This window comes from Amblyomma mixtum, chromosome 6, assembly GCF_055824585.1.
Source record: "Amblyomma mixtum isolate Tamu chromosome 6, ASM5582458v1, whole genome shotgun sequence".
Classification (NCBI taxonomy): Eukaryota; Metazoa; Arthropoda; class Arachnida; order Ixodida; family Ixodidae; genus Amblyomma; species Amblyomma mixtum.
In genome coordinates, this window is record NC_143017.1 from 113,417,025 (window position 1) to 113,433,300 (window position 16,276).

General features: G+C 46.5%; 1 protein-coding gene across 1 annotated transcript; it reads right to left on the minus strand.

The window, feature by feature from the left end:
* Positions 1-2,634: 2,634 nt before the first annotated feature.
* On the minus strand, positions 2,635-8,980 carry LOC149340072 (uncharacterized). The gene is made up of 4 exons (XM_089550644.1): positions 8,814-8,980; positions 6,999-7,057; positions 4,971-5,036; positions 2,635-2,894 (listed from the first exon to the last, which is right to left on the minus strand). The coding sequence occupies exons 1-4, from the start codon at positions 8,963-8,965 to the stop codon at positions 2,635-2,637; spliced, it is 537 nt and encodes a 178-aa protein (XP_089406770.1). The 5' UTR covers positions 8,966-8,980.
* Positions 8,981-16,276: the final 7,296 nt, after the last annotated feature.

The window sequence follows — 16,276 nt, forward strand, 5'->3', positions numbered from 1 at the left end:
TGGCCTCCAACTTAACCTCAAGAAATGTCACTTTGGCGCCCGGCAACTGACAATACTCGGCCACCTCGTATCCAAAGATGGTGTCCTACCTGATCCTGACAAACTCCGTGCTGTGGCTGACTTCCCTAAACCGATCTCTACGAAACAGCTGCGCCGATTTGTGGGCCTCTGCTCCTATTTTCGGCGCTTTGTCCCTAATTTCGCCTCTATCGTCGCGCCCCTTACGAAACTCCTCAATGGTCCCGCCGACCTGTCTACGTGGGACTCTGCCTGCGATGAAGCTTTTGCTGCGCTCCGTCGCCTTCTTACTTCACCCCCTATTCGTCGGCACTATGACCCCAGTGCTCCTACTGAGGTGCACACCGACGCAAGCGGAATTGGCCTCGGTGCTGTCCTTGCCCAGCGCAAGCCCGAATTTTCTGAATACGTTGTTGCGTACGCCAGCCGTGCTCTCACCAAAGCCGAGTCGAACTACACCGTGACTGAAAAGGAGTGCCTGGCCGTAGTGTGGGCTCTCACGAAATTTCGCCCATACTTATATGGCCGCCCGTTCACCGTCGTTACTGATCACCACGCCTTGTGCTGGTTGGCCTCCCTCAAAGATCCCTCAGGACGCCTTGGCCGCTGGGCGCTCCGTCTTCAGGAATTCGATATTACCGTAGTCTACCGGTCGGGCCGCAAGCACTCCGACGCTGACGCCTTGTCACGCTCGCCACTGCCCTCTCCTGCGCCTTCTTCCCCCTTATCTGATTCCCTACTCGCAGCGCTCACTACTACGGACATGCCCAATCAACAACGCCAGGATCCATGGATTTCATCCTTGCTCGATGTCCTTCGTGCACACTCTACGTCCTCCTTCCCTCGGGCCCTTCGTCGCCAAGCTTCCCATTTTGCCATCCGCGACGATCTCCTATACCGCCGCAACTATCGTCCGGACGGCCGAAAGTGGCTCCTCGTGATTCCCCGACACCTTCGGTCTGAGATCTGTGCGCACTACCATGCCGACCCTCAGAGCGCTCACGCTGGATCGCTAAAAACCTACGAGCGCCTACGGCAGAGGTACTACTGGCGGGGCATGTACACCTTCGTTCGTCGCTACGTTCGCTCCTGCACAGCCTGTCAGCAGCGGAAGTCGCCACCTCGACCATCGACTGCCCCGTTACAGCCATTACCATGCCCGGCTCGCCCTTTCGATCGTGTGGGCATCGACCTATATGGGCCGCTCCCCTTCACGACCGCCGGGAATCGATGGATTATCGTTGCCGTGGACCACCTCACTCGGTATGCTGAGACCGCTGCCCTACCTGCGGCTACTGCTCGCGACGTCGCCTTCTTCTTTCTTCATCACTTCGTCCTGCGTCACGGCGCTCCGCGCGAACTTCTCAGTGACCGCGGCCGTGTCTTCTTGTCTGAAGTTGTTAGAGAGCTTCTCGATGCGTGCCACTCAGTTCACCGTACCACTACTGCTTACCACCCCCAAACCAACGGCCTCACCGAACGATTCAACCGGACTCTTGGGGACATGATTGCCATGTACATTAGCTCCGACAGCTCTAATTGGGATCAAGTCCTTCCGTTTGTGACCTATGCATATAACACCGCATCTCAGGCAACCACCGGCTTTTCCCCATTCTTTCTTTTATTCGGGCGCGAGCCTTCCTGTCTCCTGGACACAATCCTTCCCTACAACCCCGACAGCTCGGAATATACTTCCCTTTCTGACATTACCCGCCATGCTGAGCAGTGCCGCCGGTTGGCTCGCTCCTTCACCGCCGAACGTCAAGGACTCAGCAAACATGAGTCCGATCAACACACGCCCGCTGCCCAATTCTCCACTGGATCACTGGTCTGGCTCTCTGTTCCGGCTGCGTCCAAATTTTCGGCCAAGCACATTGGTCCTTACCGTATCTTAGAGCGTACGTCACCTGTGAACTATATCATCGAACCGGTGACACCTTCTTTGGACCATCGCCGCCGGGGTCGCGACGTCGTTCATGTCAGCCGCTTGAAGCCTTATTACAGCCCTCTCGTCGTCTCCTCGCCTTGAGTCGCCAGGATGGCTCCCTCTTTCCGCGGGGGCAGTTGGAATGAAGATGATGATACAGTACTACCAACGACGACGAAGCGCTAGCGCCGAGGTGAAGAAGAAGAAGTCCGTAGAAGGCTCGTGCTGGAGAACTGCCGCTTGTGTGCCGGTCCCTCGCCTCGCTGGTTCCCGGACTTCTTGCGCCAGGGTCTTTATCGCTGGTGCTTCAACGTGTCAATAAACCGCTCTACAGGCCATATAATACAATATGATCAAGAGCAGAGGCTAAAGGCGGCATACATAGCTTGCCTCCAGACGAGGCCTACACCGCTTAGGCCTGCATCCCAAAGTTTCCAATAAGCATGTTTCCAATAAGAAGAAAATCAGCGCTATTTTTGACGGGAACACAGACGAACCCACGCGACATAGATTAACACATTACATCTGTTTTTGCGGCTGTCCGAAAAAAACAGCGCTGCGTTACTTCTAACTGAAAACACTTTTAGGTGTGACTAATATTAATTACAAGCAAAAACAATTAAGCGCCCTAATACACTTTATTCCGTATATTGAAGTTGCAGAATGCCTAGAAAGGCACTCTTGTGCCTTTATGTGCAAGACCGATAGTCAGCGCACAGAGGGAACGGCTCGGCTTGCGGGTAGCGGGTGAACTGCATCTGGGGGCAGCCCAATATCTGGCGAGGTCTGCTCTGCGATACTCCGCTCCCGTCCTTGCAGTTTGTGCCGCCGGACGGGCAGTCGTCGTCGCAGTCGTAGCACGTCTTGAAGAGTAGCGTGGCTGCACTGATGCACAGACTCGAGGTGTCGTAAATCTTGTATACCACACGATTGCTCTGAGACGGGAGTGCTGCAAAATTGAAAACCCGTGCGCATTATTTGCGAATCGTGCAGCGGCACAAGTAAAAGAGACAAAAATAAGGCCGAAAACATGTTAGCCCCTGTCAATGTCCGTCAAGGGCCATGTGCATTGCAGTAGGCTCGTGGACTATAAAGTGCACGGCGTGGATGGAACAGTACGCGAGAGGGCACGCGTGTTGTGTTTTTCCCGAGGTATGTAGCTGTTACCTTCACCGCCTAGAAGTCTGAACCACTGCATTAATAAGACTATTCAATGCATGAAATGCTTAGCATCCAGGCAGGTATTGATGAACACCGATCTCTGAGGCAATCAAGTGAAGCTGTCGCTGCTGTCGCCGGGTGGGGATAAGAAAGTGGGGTAGGACCCAAAGAAATACATTTAAACAAAAGTTTGTGATGCAGTTCTCTGGTGTCACAGCGCACATATGAGGTCGTCCTTCCCTTACCAAAAGCCGACCAACTCCCCAGGTCAGAAGGTGTAAGTATGAAATGTCATTTCATAGCCAATGTACTTTTAAAACACCTCAAAATGTACGCGCCGGAGTTAGCTCTGCATGGGGCTACCGGGCGGAAGTGCGGCCTATAGACATCGATGCGAACAAAATTTAAAAAAAATCTTATTTCAGATGAGGCCCGTTCGTTAGCCGCCGGCATGTGCTTTGAAGAAGAGTATTGAAAAGTATGAAATGTCAATTCGAAGCGGTTGCCTCTTTTAGAACATCCCGATAAATGTGTAACAACAGCAATGTGTGTTGAGATGCTGTACGTACAGTCTTTGCCAAAAGTAACCTGGCACAGGTGGTTCGATTGCTAGCCGCGTGGCGAAGCACTCATTACAGCCCTTAAGCTCGTATTCTGTGTAAAGAAAGGTGAGACCTTGTCCTTACACTATGGCACCGTTCGGTCTTTAGGGCTGCTGTAAATGCTCCGTTATACGTTTGAGAAGCAAAAACCTGTTGCTCGGTTACTTTTAGCAAAGGGTACCTCCGGCGCTTAATCAGCTGGCTGCATCAAGGAATCGCACAAGCTTATAGCGCAGTTCGACATGCTGCCTCATGCGCTACACTTGCTCACATGTACTGTCGTTCAAAAAAGACAGCCTAGACAGCCCTAAAAGAAGGCAGTATTCAAATGGCGCGATATGCGAGCCGTGCACAGTAGCAGACGATGCCGCAGGCGATACCCCTGCCGCCTCCGGAGTCCGCGAGGAGCCCTATGTTTCCAGACATGATGTTAGTGTGCAAACAATAATGCCATTTTTTTTTACATTCAACTCCATTTTTTATCGTCCATCGCGCACACTGCCCCCTTCAAGCGACAACCGGGACATAACGTTTCATGAGTGTTTTGCGGTATGAGGAAAATCATCAAAATAGAATCGCCCTTTTACTGCGCCACCTCATACCTTTCTATCAATTATTCTTGTCCGCCATAGCCATCGACGTGTTTCAGCGATAGCGGCGGTGTGGCCCCGTTTAAGTGAAAGGCAGAATTCGAAAGGAATATAATAGAGTGCAATTGAAAGAGGGTAGTTTTGTTTCCATGGTCCTGATCTGCTGGTTGTCTAGTGCACTAAATTTGCGTGCATTAAGCACCGACCAGGATGTTTAGGACTGACCTCAGTAATCAGGAGGATCAGGAGGATCAGTAATCAGGAGCTACTGGTTAAGATTTGTAGAACATTGCGAGGTTAGAACTAGAGTGTGGCTTCACCGTGCGTAACTAAATAAATCGAGAACACTCTTCTGCACACTGACTAAACTTGAAAGCTATTATTTAGCGAGGCTATTTCTCTTTCAGATAAGTTACACATGGAAACAGAGCTGTTGCTAGTTAAAATATTGTTCTTCTTTACTAGTACATTATCGCTGTCCGCGTGATTCGCAGAAGCTCGTTGTTCAGTTCAGTTAGAGTGAACCATGTGTTGTCCTTGCATTGGGCACAGACTGCTCGCTGATCTCAGTCGCATAATTTCTAGTATTTCGTAATAGGCAAAAAAAGGAAGAATATTCACTATATTCCCATGTGTCAGTATTCAAGTAGACTCTCATCAAAATTTACTTACTGAGTTTCAGGTAATAAGCTTCACCGTTGTATGGTGGCAATAAAACTTCCAAATTTTCTGGCAGCTCTGCAATGTTAAACAATAAATACCGTCAAACAAATCGCACGAAAAAGTACTCGATCCTTTCTATAGGCATTCAATAACCCAGAATTCCATATCGTTCGTAGTTTTCTTCTTTTATAATTTTTTTCTTCCTCGCACGTAGCTTAAACGTTCTATCTAGTTCTACTATGGAAAAATAGTGATGAAAAGTTCTCCGCATTTTTTACAGACCTATGGCTCCATGATCACCTTCATGTTTACAGTAATTTTTTGTCAAGAAACTAGCACAAGCATGAGTACACCTCTAGTGCTCCCGAAATATCGGGTGAGAATAAAGCTTTGCTGCTGTATATGCAATGCTCGTTAATTATACCTGCTCTTCCACGCGACAATTAAGCCAGCAGCGCCATAATCTTTCTTGGTTTAGTCTAATATATTCAGCCATCGACTCAAAATATGTGATATAAAGGACTGAAGAAATAAAAATACATCAAAGTTCTGCCAACAGGCAAGAACTTTATGAAGTAGCTTGGCAATTAATTATATTCACTTAGGCTCTCGTAAGCGTGGCTCGTCTCATACCTGATGAGGGCTAGTTTTGTTAGTTTAGCTGCTTACCAGTAAACTGTTTTAAAGCCAAATAGCAGGTGCAAGAATTTATCTACCAACGGATGTTTTATTGTCTTCATAAAAGACAGTAATTTTCAGGAAGAATGCGTGACGCGCCGATCATTTTCCTTTCTTCAAATGCATTATAGCTAACTGATCCATTTTTCTCTGTCATTAAACTCCAAATTAGTTCTCTATATACTTTTTTTTTACTCCACGCAGCATTACGAGCCGGCAAAGAAATAGAGCAATTTCTAAAAAGCGAGCCTTCAGTGAATGCGTCAAGAATGTATTACTCGAGGATGTAATAATAGTAATAATAACTTTATTCACATCATGCATACATGATGCCGGAGGCCAGCGGAAAAAGCTGTCACAATGGCAGCTTGACAAGGCCACAGGCCCCCGCACTGGCAACATCACACAGTGGTCAGCAAAATATATAACTAAAAACAGAAATTCGCACTAGTTATTCTGAGCAGAGAGAGGGGGAAAAAAACAAAACGACGGCATTCAACGTTTCAGAAAACCGCGTTACAGGTCAAGAACTACAAGTTACATGCATTGAGATTCCACCAAATATCGGAAAAAAATAAATAAAAGTCAGCATTCACAATCAACAAAACACAAGTTATTACATTGAAACAGATAACCTATACAAAGCACCATTAGGAAAGAGAGCATAAAATTCCGACAAGTTTTTATCGCCGGAAATGAAACTACAACCAGAAAACTAGCGATATTAAGTTTTTTTTTTTAATTACTAAAGTGATCACGAAGTTTCTTGAAAGTAATGTTCTCGGGTTCTATATTGTCCTTATTCAGTGCGTTTAACAATCTTGGAAACCGGTTTTTTAGCATTTGCAAACCATACGTAGTCCTGCACGTGCCAACTTGTCATCGCTCAAACTTTCGCGTGTTATATGTAGTGGAGATAGTGTTTAGGTTTACTAGGTGGCTAAAAAACACGTATTATTCTTCACCTCCTTTTTATATTGTTTGCTGAGGCGATAACCATATGTCTTAGTAACAGGTAATACATTATATACTGCAAATAAGGGTCCAGAGGGATAGCACATAGCAAACTTTAAAACAGTACGTAGGAACCTTTTTTGCAGAATATGAATTTCATGAAGATTTTCTTGTGTTGTAGAGGCCCAAACTAAATGGCAGTAGTTAAGTCTTGAACAAAATAATGCTTTATACAGTAACATCATTGCATTACAGGGTAGTATACTTTTGTTTCGGTATATCAGTCCAACTACTTGAGATGTAATGTAACACTTACATGCGAATCTTTATTTTAGTTGCCATGGTGTAGCATTACCGTCAACCAAATAATCACCTGAGAGAAATGCGCTTAGAATAGAAGCTTACCACTGTTCAATAGTTTTCCAACCCCCGATGTTGGGTCGTACTCCGTGGTAAGGTTTCCTCTACAAGACACAAATGTTTAGGTTTTAGTTGCTTCATGAGGAAAGAATTTCGTACTACAAAGCACACTGTAGATCTACTTCGAACATGAGTACGTAAAGAATGGGTATTGCACAATATCTTACTTGAAGCTACACAACGCTCACAAGGTACGACGGATGCGGCTTCTAACATCTTACATGTGTATCGAAGGCGCAATGACAGCATACTGATTTGTTATGGGTGGTAATTTGAACCTTTGTGAAATGTTAATTACATAATTTTCTAGACTATAATCACACCTCATGTTTTATAATGGTTTGGTTACCAAAGCAACATGTCGTGAAAGTGCGTTGTGTTCATCTGCTACGATCGCAACGTTTATTATCTCATTTGACAGACTTCTTACGCTATCGGTTTTATGAAATATGATATAGAATGATTTATCTCATCTATAATATGCTAGACCTACCGTTTGGAAAGAAGGAACTTCGGGCGTGTCCGTCTGCAAACATTGGTCATCACGCATCGAGGTGTAACAGCACTACTACCCTCAACAAGAAGGCCTTTCTCGTTTCTCCGCACTGTCAATAAGGGTTCGAATTTTTCAACCATAATTTCCAAGCTCGTTGTCATGGGGTCCAAGAAACCAATCACCCACGGTTTGAATGCGTAGCGTGAATACTACGTCAAGCATGTGGTAGTACATAAGACTGGACATAGCTACTACTGCATGCCCAGCTTTTTTTTTAGCATCAGCAACTTGCTGCATGTGTACGGTGCCAACAGCGAACGCGGAGTGGTTGAATAGGATTATTTTCATTTGTTATCGAGGGATAACGAAACCCTCAGGTGAAATAGTGCGCGAACACGGTAACACTGATGGCCTAATCTTCCTTGTGGACTGCTGAATCTGATTTATACAATGTTTTCTGCACTCGAACCAAAGAGTTATTACGGTTTTTGGTGCTCATCGCCGCGCAGCAGCTAATGGCACCCACACTAACTAGCAGCGCTTCTCCGTAATCGATCGCAAGAAGTATTGCTTAAAAGTGCACACGCACAGCCTGTAAGCCAGTCTAGTCTGCGTGCACTATCAGCGAAATATACGGCCTATGTAATGCATTAAACCGCATGTCCATCAAAATGCGCCCAATTAAGTTACGGCGGCTCCTTTACGAGCAGAAAAACTGCTTTCGCATTCTTTTTTCTGAGCCACCTGGCCTTATGTAGCGCTCTGCGCACAGTCAGTTTTACTTGATGTTGCTAAGTGCTACTCTAAGCAACGACTCTACTCCGTTTCCTGAACATAAATCACGATGGGCGTGGTAGCAACATTGTTCTTTTAAAGTTATTCACGAGTGAAATGATAATACTTCTACGTCTTACCCTGTTCATAGCAGTATTGGTAATGCGTTTGTGTATGTCACAGCCCATCATTTTCCAATCTAAAAGCACAGCAGAATATTTTGTGTCTCCCCTACAGGTTTTCGGCAATATATCTACCCATGAACTTTTATTAAGAACAGAAATATTTGCTTCAAGGAGACAACTTTTGCAGTTATTCTAGAAAACCACTAAATACTACAGAAAAGTATTACAGAAAAAGCATACACTACTACAAAAGAATGTTACAGAACACCAAAAACCTGTCGTTATGACAATACGAGAAAACATTTTCACCGGATTCTGCACTTATTTGTTCCCGCTGGAGTCTACCGCATTCAACGAGAACATTAGTGTATTTCCTATACCGGTGGACTCCAAGCGTGTACTCACTTCTCATAGCTGTCAAACTTCCCCCGTGTTTCATACCACGTGGTGCCGAATACCTTGTTGTTCTTCGGCTTGGTGCCGTCCCATAGGATGGCGAAATTGACGGCGTTCTCCGGTTCAATTGTTACTCCCGTCCGGTAGCACTCGTACGTCATCAACGGCTGCCGCTGCACCAGCTACAGGGGGCGGGGATGACCTCAAGCTCATCAAAAACATATAAATAATAAAAACAAAAATAAAGTGAAAAATAAAAATATGTACACCGTACTTTACAGTGCCCTCATCTGAGAGAAACCGAGGATATTCTCAGTTAATTTAAATATGTGGTGAACACTCCGCATTGGCCAACTCAATTAATCTGTAGGGCAGAAAATATTCGCACAAGAAACAAAGGCCTTTAAGCCATTTGGTAGATATGCGAATTCACGTACCGTAACAGCAACAAAAGAAAGAATTTAAAAGTTAAAGCACTTTATCCGTTAATCTCATCATCAACTTAACAGAATGATTTTTGTCATGGGCCTGGAGCTGTGTGCATTTGTTCCTACCGCAAACCTTTGAAAAGCGCCCTCTGCTTGCCCGTCTTCAAGTAAAAAAATTCTCTGCAGGTAGTGCCGCCTGAAGGCAAGTTATATACACGGTGTTTCATTTAACTATTTACACAGTTTTTTATAACAATGCTTTAAATATCCCCAGGTGGCCGAAATTATACTAGAGCCTTCCCCTACGGCTCCCCTTTCTCTCTTTCTTCTTTTACTACCACTTTCCTCCCTTCCCTTACGGGGTGGTTCGGGTGTCCATCGAGATGTGAGACAATTGCTGCGTCATTTTTGTTCCTCAAAAAAACAATTACTTCACAAGAAGCAAGCAAAAGCGCTCCCATGTTGGAAAAAATTGTCCGGCGTCGGCGGCCAGCGGTCAGAACAACCTGCCGCTTCGACAACCTAGGTGTCCCAGCTGGGTCACGTGACCTTGTGGCATCGTCACAGCCTTCCGACTTGATTGTGAGCGAGCTGACTGCAGTCGCAGGTGGCCGTTAAATTAATGATTAGCCACGCGATGTTGCTCCGGAAGAGGGACGTGGGTCTTATAAGCCCCACCACTGGCAGCTCCTACCATTGCAAGGCAGTGGCGCATCGCTTAACCGCGGCACCACTGCGCCCCGAGTTGTATGATGACTCTCAGGGACCTATGAATGGAATGTCGAGAGTCACAGATTATGCGAATCAATCCATTAACACCATCGCGTAATACCTTTAAGGGGGAGCGTAAGTGTACCCTCCATTTTTTTTATGTGTTCCTTCACCAAGTGTTCAAGACTAAATCCCGGTTAATACAAGCCTGATGGGACGCCAAAATTAGTATAGTACTCACCTCATAAAATGCTTTGGTGTAGCTCGCCTCCACAGCCGAGAGCGTGAGGATGGCAAAGACAGCACGAAGCAAGGACAGCGGCTCCAACTTTTTTCTTATCATCGCAATGATTGCAGGCCTGAAGATACACATGTTACATTTAATATGCACAAAGTTTATGCACGTAACTATCTATACATGAACAATCTAAGCGAAATTTGTTTGTTTTTTCTTAGCGTGGCATTGTTTTTTCCTTCTCTTGTGCTGCATTTTCCAAACGTTTCCAGCGCCTGGATTTTGTAACACGCTAGAAAAATCTCTTGCATTAATTACCGATTGGCTTAGGCACAGTTCTGCTAGTGGCAACCGGAGCGATGACATGCAGGTAAACTCACAATCTAAACTGCCGTAAACTCAATGGTAAAAAAAAATTTTTACTCGTACCAAGAGCTGGAAAGTGACCTCGTCTTTTCAGTCTCATAAAAATTGGGTTTCAATTCAAAGGCTGAGTGCATTCTTTGAAAATGCAAGGTCCAACTGAGCTCAAGGCGTAAAATATGAGAGCTTGTTTGTTAGAAAAATGCTTCACTCAGAGAAATTTTCCTCATTCATATTTTCGGGTTGTAGGCTGAAATCATGGCACAGTAAAAACGGAGTTTAATTTACCAAGTCGTGACAATTCGTTGCATAAGTTTGCTTTAAGGACACTACATGAAAATGATTAATGAACGAATTTAAGCGAACTACTCTCATCTTATTATAGTGCCGTGACTTCGGCTGCTAAGACACCGCTCTAAATAAACCCAGGCAGCATATTCTAAATAGTTACAAGGTAACTGCACAGCACTTGCCTAATGTTGTTAGCAGATGAAACGACTGGCAGGCGGCGTGAATCGCCTGCGGCGGATGCCGTTTTGTAGCTCTTATTGAGGACGCTTGGCATTGCGATAACTAGTTCACAGCAGTTGTAGCCCTTTTGCTCGTTTTTTACATCTAGGTCACAAAAATACCATCCAAACTCTATGAAAATATAAAAATCAGTTCGTCCTTCTGATCATGACCGAGCTGAAGATGCTCGAAGCAAGAGTAGAAAGAGTTATATGCGCAGAAAAGTTTTGGAAAAGCTGCGGGGCGTTGAAACGTATATTAGGAACGGCAAACGCGAGGAACAACTGTGCCAAGGCACGCTATAACCATTGTAATATAGAGCGCCAGTCGGGAAAGTAGCATTTTTTCAGGCACTGCCGTTCAGTTCCCTGTACTTCCCTCAATGTGCCCGTGTTCAGAACGCATGCTGGCCAAAGCTCCTCAATAAATGTTTCAGTTGCCATCTATAGGGGAATAAGAAGGAGCTTTGAAGAAAGCACTAGACCTCAAGCTTAGCTTCACTTCTCACACTTCGTATTATTATTTTTTTGTATATAGAAATTGCAAAACTTCAAGACGTTGTCATGTCGAAACGGTGACAGCCGGTCACGTAGCAACCAATGCACAGAAGAGGACGCCTTTTTTTTTTTTTTTTGAGCGACTGGTGTGGATAGTGAGAGAAGGTAGTGGGGCGTTCAGTCGTGCACTTAGCAGGCGGCGCCAGCGTAATCGTTAATAGCGCTAAACGCTGTAAATTCTCGTATGAGTGGTCATGGCCTCCCGCCCCCTTGTGGAGGTCGGTTAATTTGTACTTAATTTCAATCGTTTAAGAAAGAGCGAATAATAAAACACTCACTAGAATAAATCTATGGGGTGCATTCCCTAAAAAGGAGTCAGAACTTCCGAAAGGCGGCTGTACGGTTGACCGTTTTTTTGAGCCACGTACGTTGAAGCGATGCTTAGGCTTCCTATAGCGCAGGGCGCCTCGTTAATTTCACCACCCGTGTTCTTCGGCATGCGCCAAAATTCCAGTAAACAAATCATGGGCGCTATGCCGGAAGGCCCGAGTTTGGCGCTCGCCCGAGTTTCATCCGAGTTTGCGATGACGGCAGTCAGTGAACGAAGATAGCGCGGAACGTGCGCAGGCAGCGGACAATAAAATGTAGAGATAAAGCCACCTAAAGGCGATACAAGCGCACCCTGCGCGCCTGTTTCACACTTCAAACACAATACACTGCGCAATACCAGGCCGCAGCGCTACCTGAAGTTATCAGCGCCATATCAGCAATCGCGAAATCGTGACTTCTCTGCTATCTATCTGCACACTCGCCGCTAGCTGTTTGACACGCCTTTTCGGGCGCGTCAAAGGCGTGTCTTCTCTTTCAGGCTCTCTCTGTCTCTCCATTTCCGAAGACAAACAGTGCGCACTAGGTGCACTCTTGTATCAACCCTTTCTCTTCTCTCGAATACGTTAAAAGGCAACAGATAATATTATGAACATTTTGTTCATTTCCAAATGTATTTTAAAATCTGAATCCAATGAAGCGTTGTTGAAAAGCATAGCTTTAGGAAATTAACAAAGATTTGACACTTTCTGCCGCTAGAGGCGATAGTGAGGCCGTTACTTGCAGCGTGGCTTGCATACGAACTAGAGCGGCAGCCCACCGTGCCGAAAAAGAGAGAGCTCCTGCGCTGACACGCCGCCGGTAGCGCTGCCTTCGACTGGAAAGACTGGGCAACCACTACACGCTGAATCGTTCTTATTTTTCGGCCATTGCGATAATATATTTTATTGTGTCGTATATCAAAATATAAGTCATGCATCTTCTGGCTTACATAATAAACAAAAGCAAGAAACTGAACTTCACTGCACCCCCGCGTCACTGCTTCTCTCTGCAGTGACCTCAGGTGGAGCTCTCCGCTGCTACGGCCGCTGCCGCACCCCGCTATGGCCAACCATTGCTTTTAGTGCGCTCATGGTGAATCTCAGCAGTAGAAATTGGCCGTGCGAGCGGCTGTGATGCGGTGTGAGAAAAAAAAATGCTGTTTGGCTGTATTCAATGATTCATTACGTATGCCTGTTGTGCGTGACGCCTCTTTAGTGCACTGCGGATGCGAAGAGCGTGCTACCCAGCGACACAACTCATCCTATGTCATCAGACGCTGACTAAAAGCTGTGAAGGGGGTGGCGCGCGTATCTGCGTAGTATTTGTTAACGTCGCGCACTTCAAGGTTTTGCGGACTGGTTTGGTCACTAACGTCGATCGCCGTTCTATACCGCAGGGACATCGCATTAATATCATTCGGGCAGGTGAGGGATCCTGTTTGTAATAATGCAATCTGACTTATAACAGAGAAAGGTGTTACGGTTGTGAAGTACGCAGTGCTTGCGTGCTGGAAATTACAAACACTTTATTGCACTGGGTCTGGAGCAGCGATCGTTTGTCGATCCCAGATGTGTTTGACACATTCATGCTGCGCTTCATCACCGATGAAAGGAAGGCCAAGCCAAACACCTGTGATGCGATGTTGTTGGAGTAGGACGTGCTCCAAGCACCGGTTCGTCGTCGTGCTCCGTGTTTGACGCCTTGCAAGCAGGTGTGACGCTCCTTCAGCGTTGTGCTGTGTCTTACATGGTTGCAACAGGCTATAGTGTTGTGCAATCATGGTATGCGAGCGAAGAAATCGGCGGCTTTCGCCACGTTGCGTGTCCTTCGCAGAGGTGCTTAGATTTATCAGCGATGACGTCCGTTTTGCCTGTTATATTTCGATGGTCAACATCGTCGATGTCTGTCAGCAATCAGCACAGCCGCGCAGCATACCTGTAGCCGGCAGGGATGTTGGGAGTGGCCCACCCATAGCGCGTACGCCTATAATTTATGTACGGCACGCCGGGGGCGTGACCAATGGTTTTGATTGACAGGTGAACTCGGAGCTAAACTCGTGAACGGTGAAGTGCCCCGAATTCATCTCGGGACTGTCATGGCGGCAGCAGCAGCAGCCTGGGTAATCGCTTCCTCTGAGGGCAAATGTCAGTACGGCCGGCTGGACCCGTTTACTGCCATGGCCGACGACGAATTCCAGCGACATTTTCGCCTCTCCAAAAAATCGGTACGATGGTTGTGTAAACAGTTAGGCGACGACCCACGCCTGCGGAGAGTGCGTACCGGGCCTCATTCGCTTTCGGTCGAAGAGCAAGTCCTCTGCGCCCTTCGGTTCTTCGCGGCCGGGAGCTTCCAGGGGAGCGTCGGCGCAGACTGCTTTATTGGACGCCAATAAAGCACTGTGAGCCGCTGTGTGAGGGACGTCTCCGACGCGCTTATCGACGCGGCTGTGCAGAAGCGGTGGCTCGCTTTGCCCACGACTGCGGCCGAGCGTGCGTATGTTGAGCGTTTCCTTCTGCGCGGCGGCATCACAGACGTCGTGGGATGCGTCTACGGGACCTACATTGGCGTAAAGGCCCCTTCGAAGTTCATCCCTGACATGGTGAAGGCCAACTATTTCACGAGGAAGGCACATTATGCATTGAACATTGCAATCAGTAAAAAGTAATTGTTCTCGCCAAGTCCTTTGGGCTACTCTACAGCACAGTGCCAAAGTCGATCACAGACTCTTTTGGCGAAGACTGGATCAGCCGCTAACCGGCTCCACAGAACAATTCATAACATGCCAGGTGCCTTAAGAGAGGCCCACAAAAAAAAGTGGGCTCCTCGGCAACGGCGAAATCGAAAGTTGCAGATGGCCACTTGTTAATCAGGCCACTGCAGAGCACTCACCACTGTGCTAATTAATTAAATACGACGAATGAATGTCATCTTTCGCACAAACCTCTCACTTGCATCTAAAAAGTATAGTCACAAAGCTGCAGAATCGGGAAGATAACCGCCACTGCTGACCAAAAGCCGGTGCGAGCTCATTGACAACGAATTTCGGACAGCTCACATTAACGCGGTATGCATGAAATGAACAGATGCATGCAGTTCATTTCAGAACACGGCATAATATTCAAGCGATTCTGAACAAAACGAGTTTTCTCATTCAAGTCACGCGAAATTCAACTTGCGATGAAAAAAAAATGTGAGATAAATAAGTTTCACCATGCGGGATTTGAACTCACGCGCTCCCATTGCCTGTCTACTCTCCGGAGCGACGCGTTAGACCCCACGGACACAGAACAACGCGGAGTGATACACCTCTCTTTATTTTTTTTGCGGACTACTTCCGTAGCCTTCACAGCGTTGCAGATGTACCTCGTCGCCATTGGCGGTCAGCTGATGACGGGCGTTGGTAGCGTTCCCTCGCGGTACAAAGCAAAATTTAATAATGCATAAATCACTCCAAAGCGCTTTAAATCCAAATCCTGCACACTACAATATGCTTATAAAGGTGTATTAAGTGCATTATAAAATTCAACAAACCTCGTTTGTCTAATTGCACACGCAGTGCACTTGGTGGAGCGACACACAAATGAAAAGTGCACCGGTGGTTGGCTCACGTGACCCGTTCTTTGTAGACCGCCCAAGAAGCCGATGAGGTGGCGCCGATGTGATGATAAAGCACGGAATATATCCAGATAACCCAATGAAGTTGGAGGCGTGACGAGGGTGGGATTTTGTCTTGCTACCATTAGTTCACTCATCTGAGGGCGTCGCCAGAGCTCGGGAAGATTCCGAGTTTCAGCAAACTCGGACCTTCCAGCATAGCGCCCCATTATGCATTTTACCTGGATAGAAATGTGACTACCATTTTTGGAATCAAATACGAGGTCTCGTGGAGCCGTGTGGATTTATGAAGAGTCTCACCGACATTCGATGATCCCCATTGCACCTGAAACAGGCTTTCGGGTACTCGTATTGTTCACACGCTCAATGGCAGGAAGGTCATTCACGGAATTAGGGATAATGTCTCGGTGTTTTGTGGTATTTATATCTCGGTTCTCTTTCTGAAAGACGCGCACACGCAGACTTTTAGCTTCTTCTGCCTAGCGAGGGGCGATCAGACATCTGTGGAATTGCACTGCCCTACGTTGCCGCTGCCTGAAAAACAAGTCTAGGAGAGAAGCCGCATTGTTTTTAACGGCACCAGTTTGGTAATTATAAGTAAATTAAAGGCAAGTTTATGAAATTCAAAGTAAATTGAGGAGCGACATCGATGCAACAGATTCTGCAACGCTGGAGATGGCGGAGAAAAGTTCAGCTGAGGAAACGAAGACAGGAAGGGAAAGCTGGAAAGGATGCCTAATAATA

Coding starts and splice junctions, on each gene's coding strand:
- LOC149340072 (XM_089550644.1), bottom strand. CDS start 8,965: ATGACGTACGAGTGCTACCGGACGGGAGTAACAATTGAACCGGAGAAC. Junction 7,058..8,813: donor AAGTTTGACAGCTATGAGAA/GTGAGTACACGC, acceptor TGTGTCTTGTAG/AGGAAACCTTACCACGGAGT. Junction 5,037..6,998: donor TGGAAAACTATTGAACAGTG/GTAAGCTTCTAT, acceptor TTAACATTGCAG/AGCTGCCAGAAAATTTGGAA.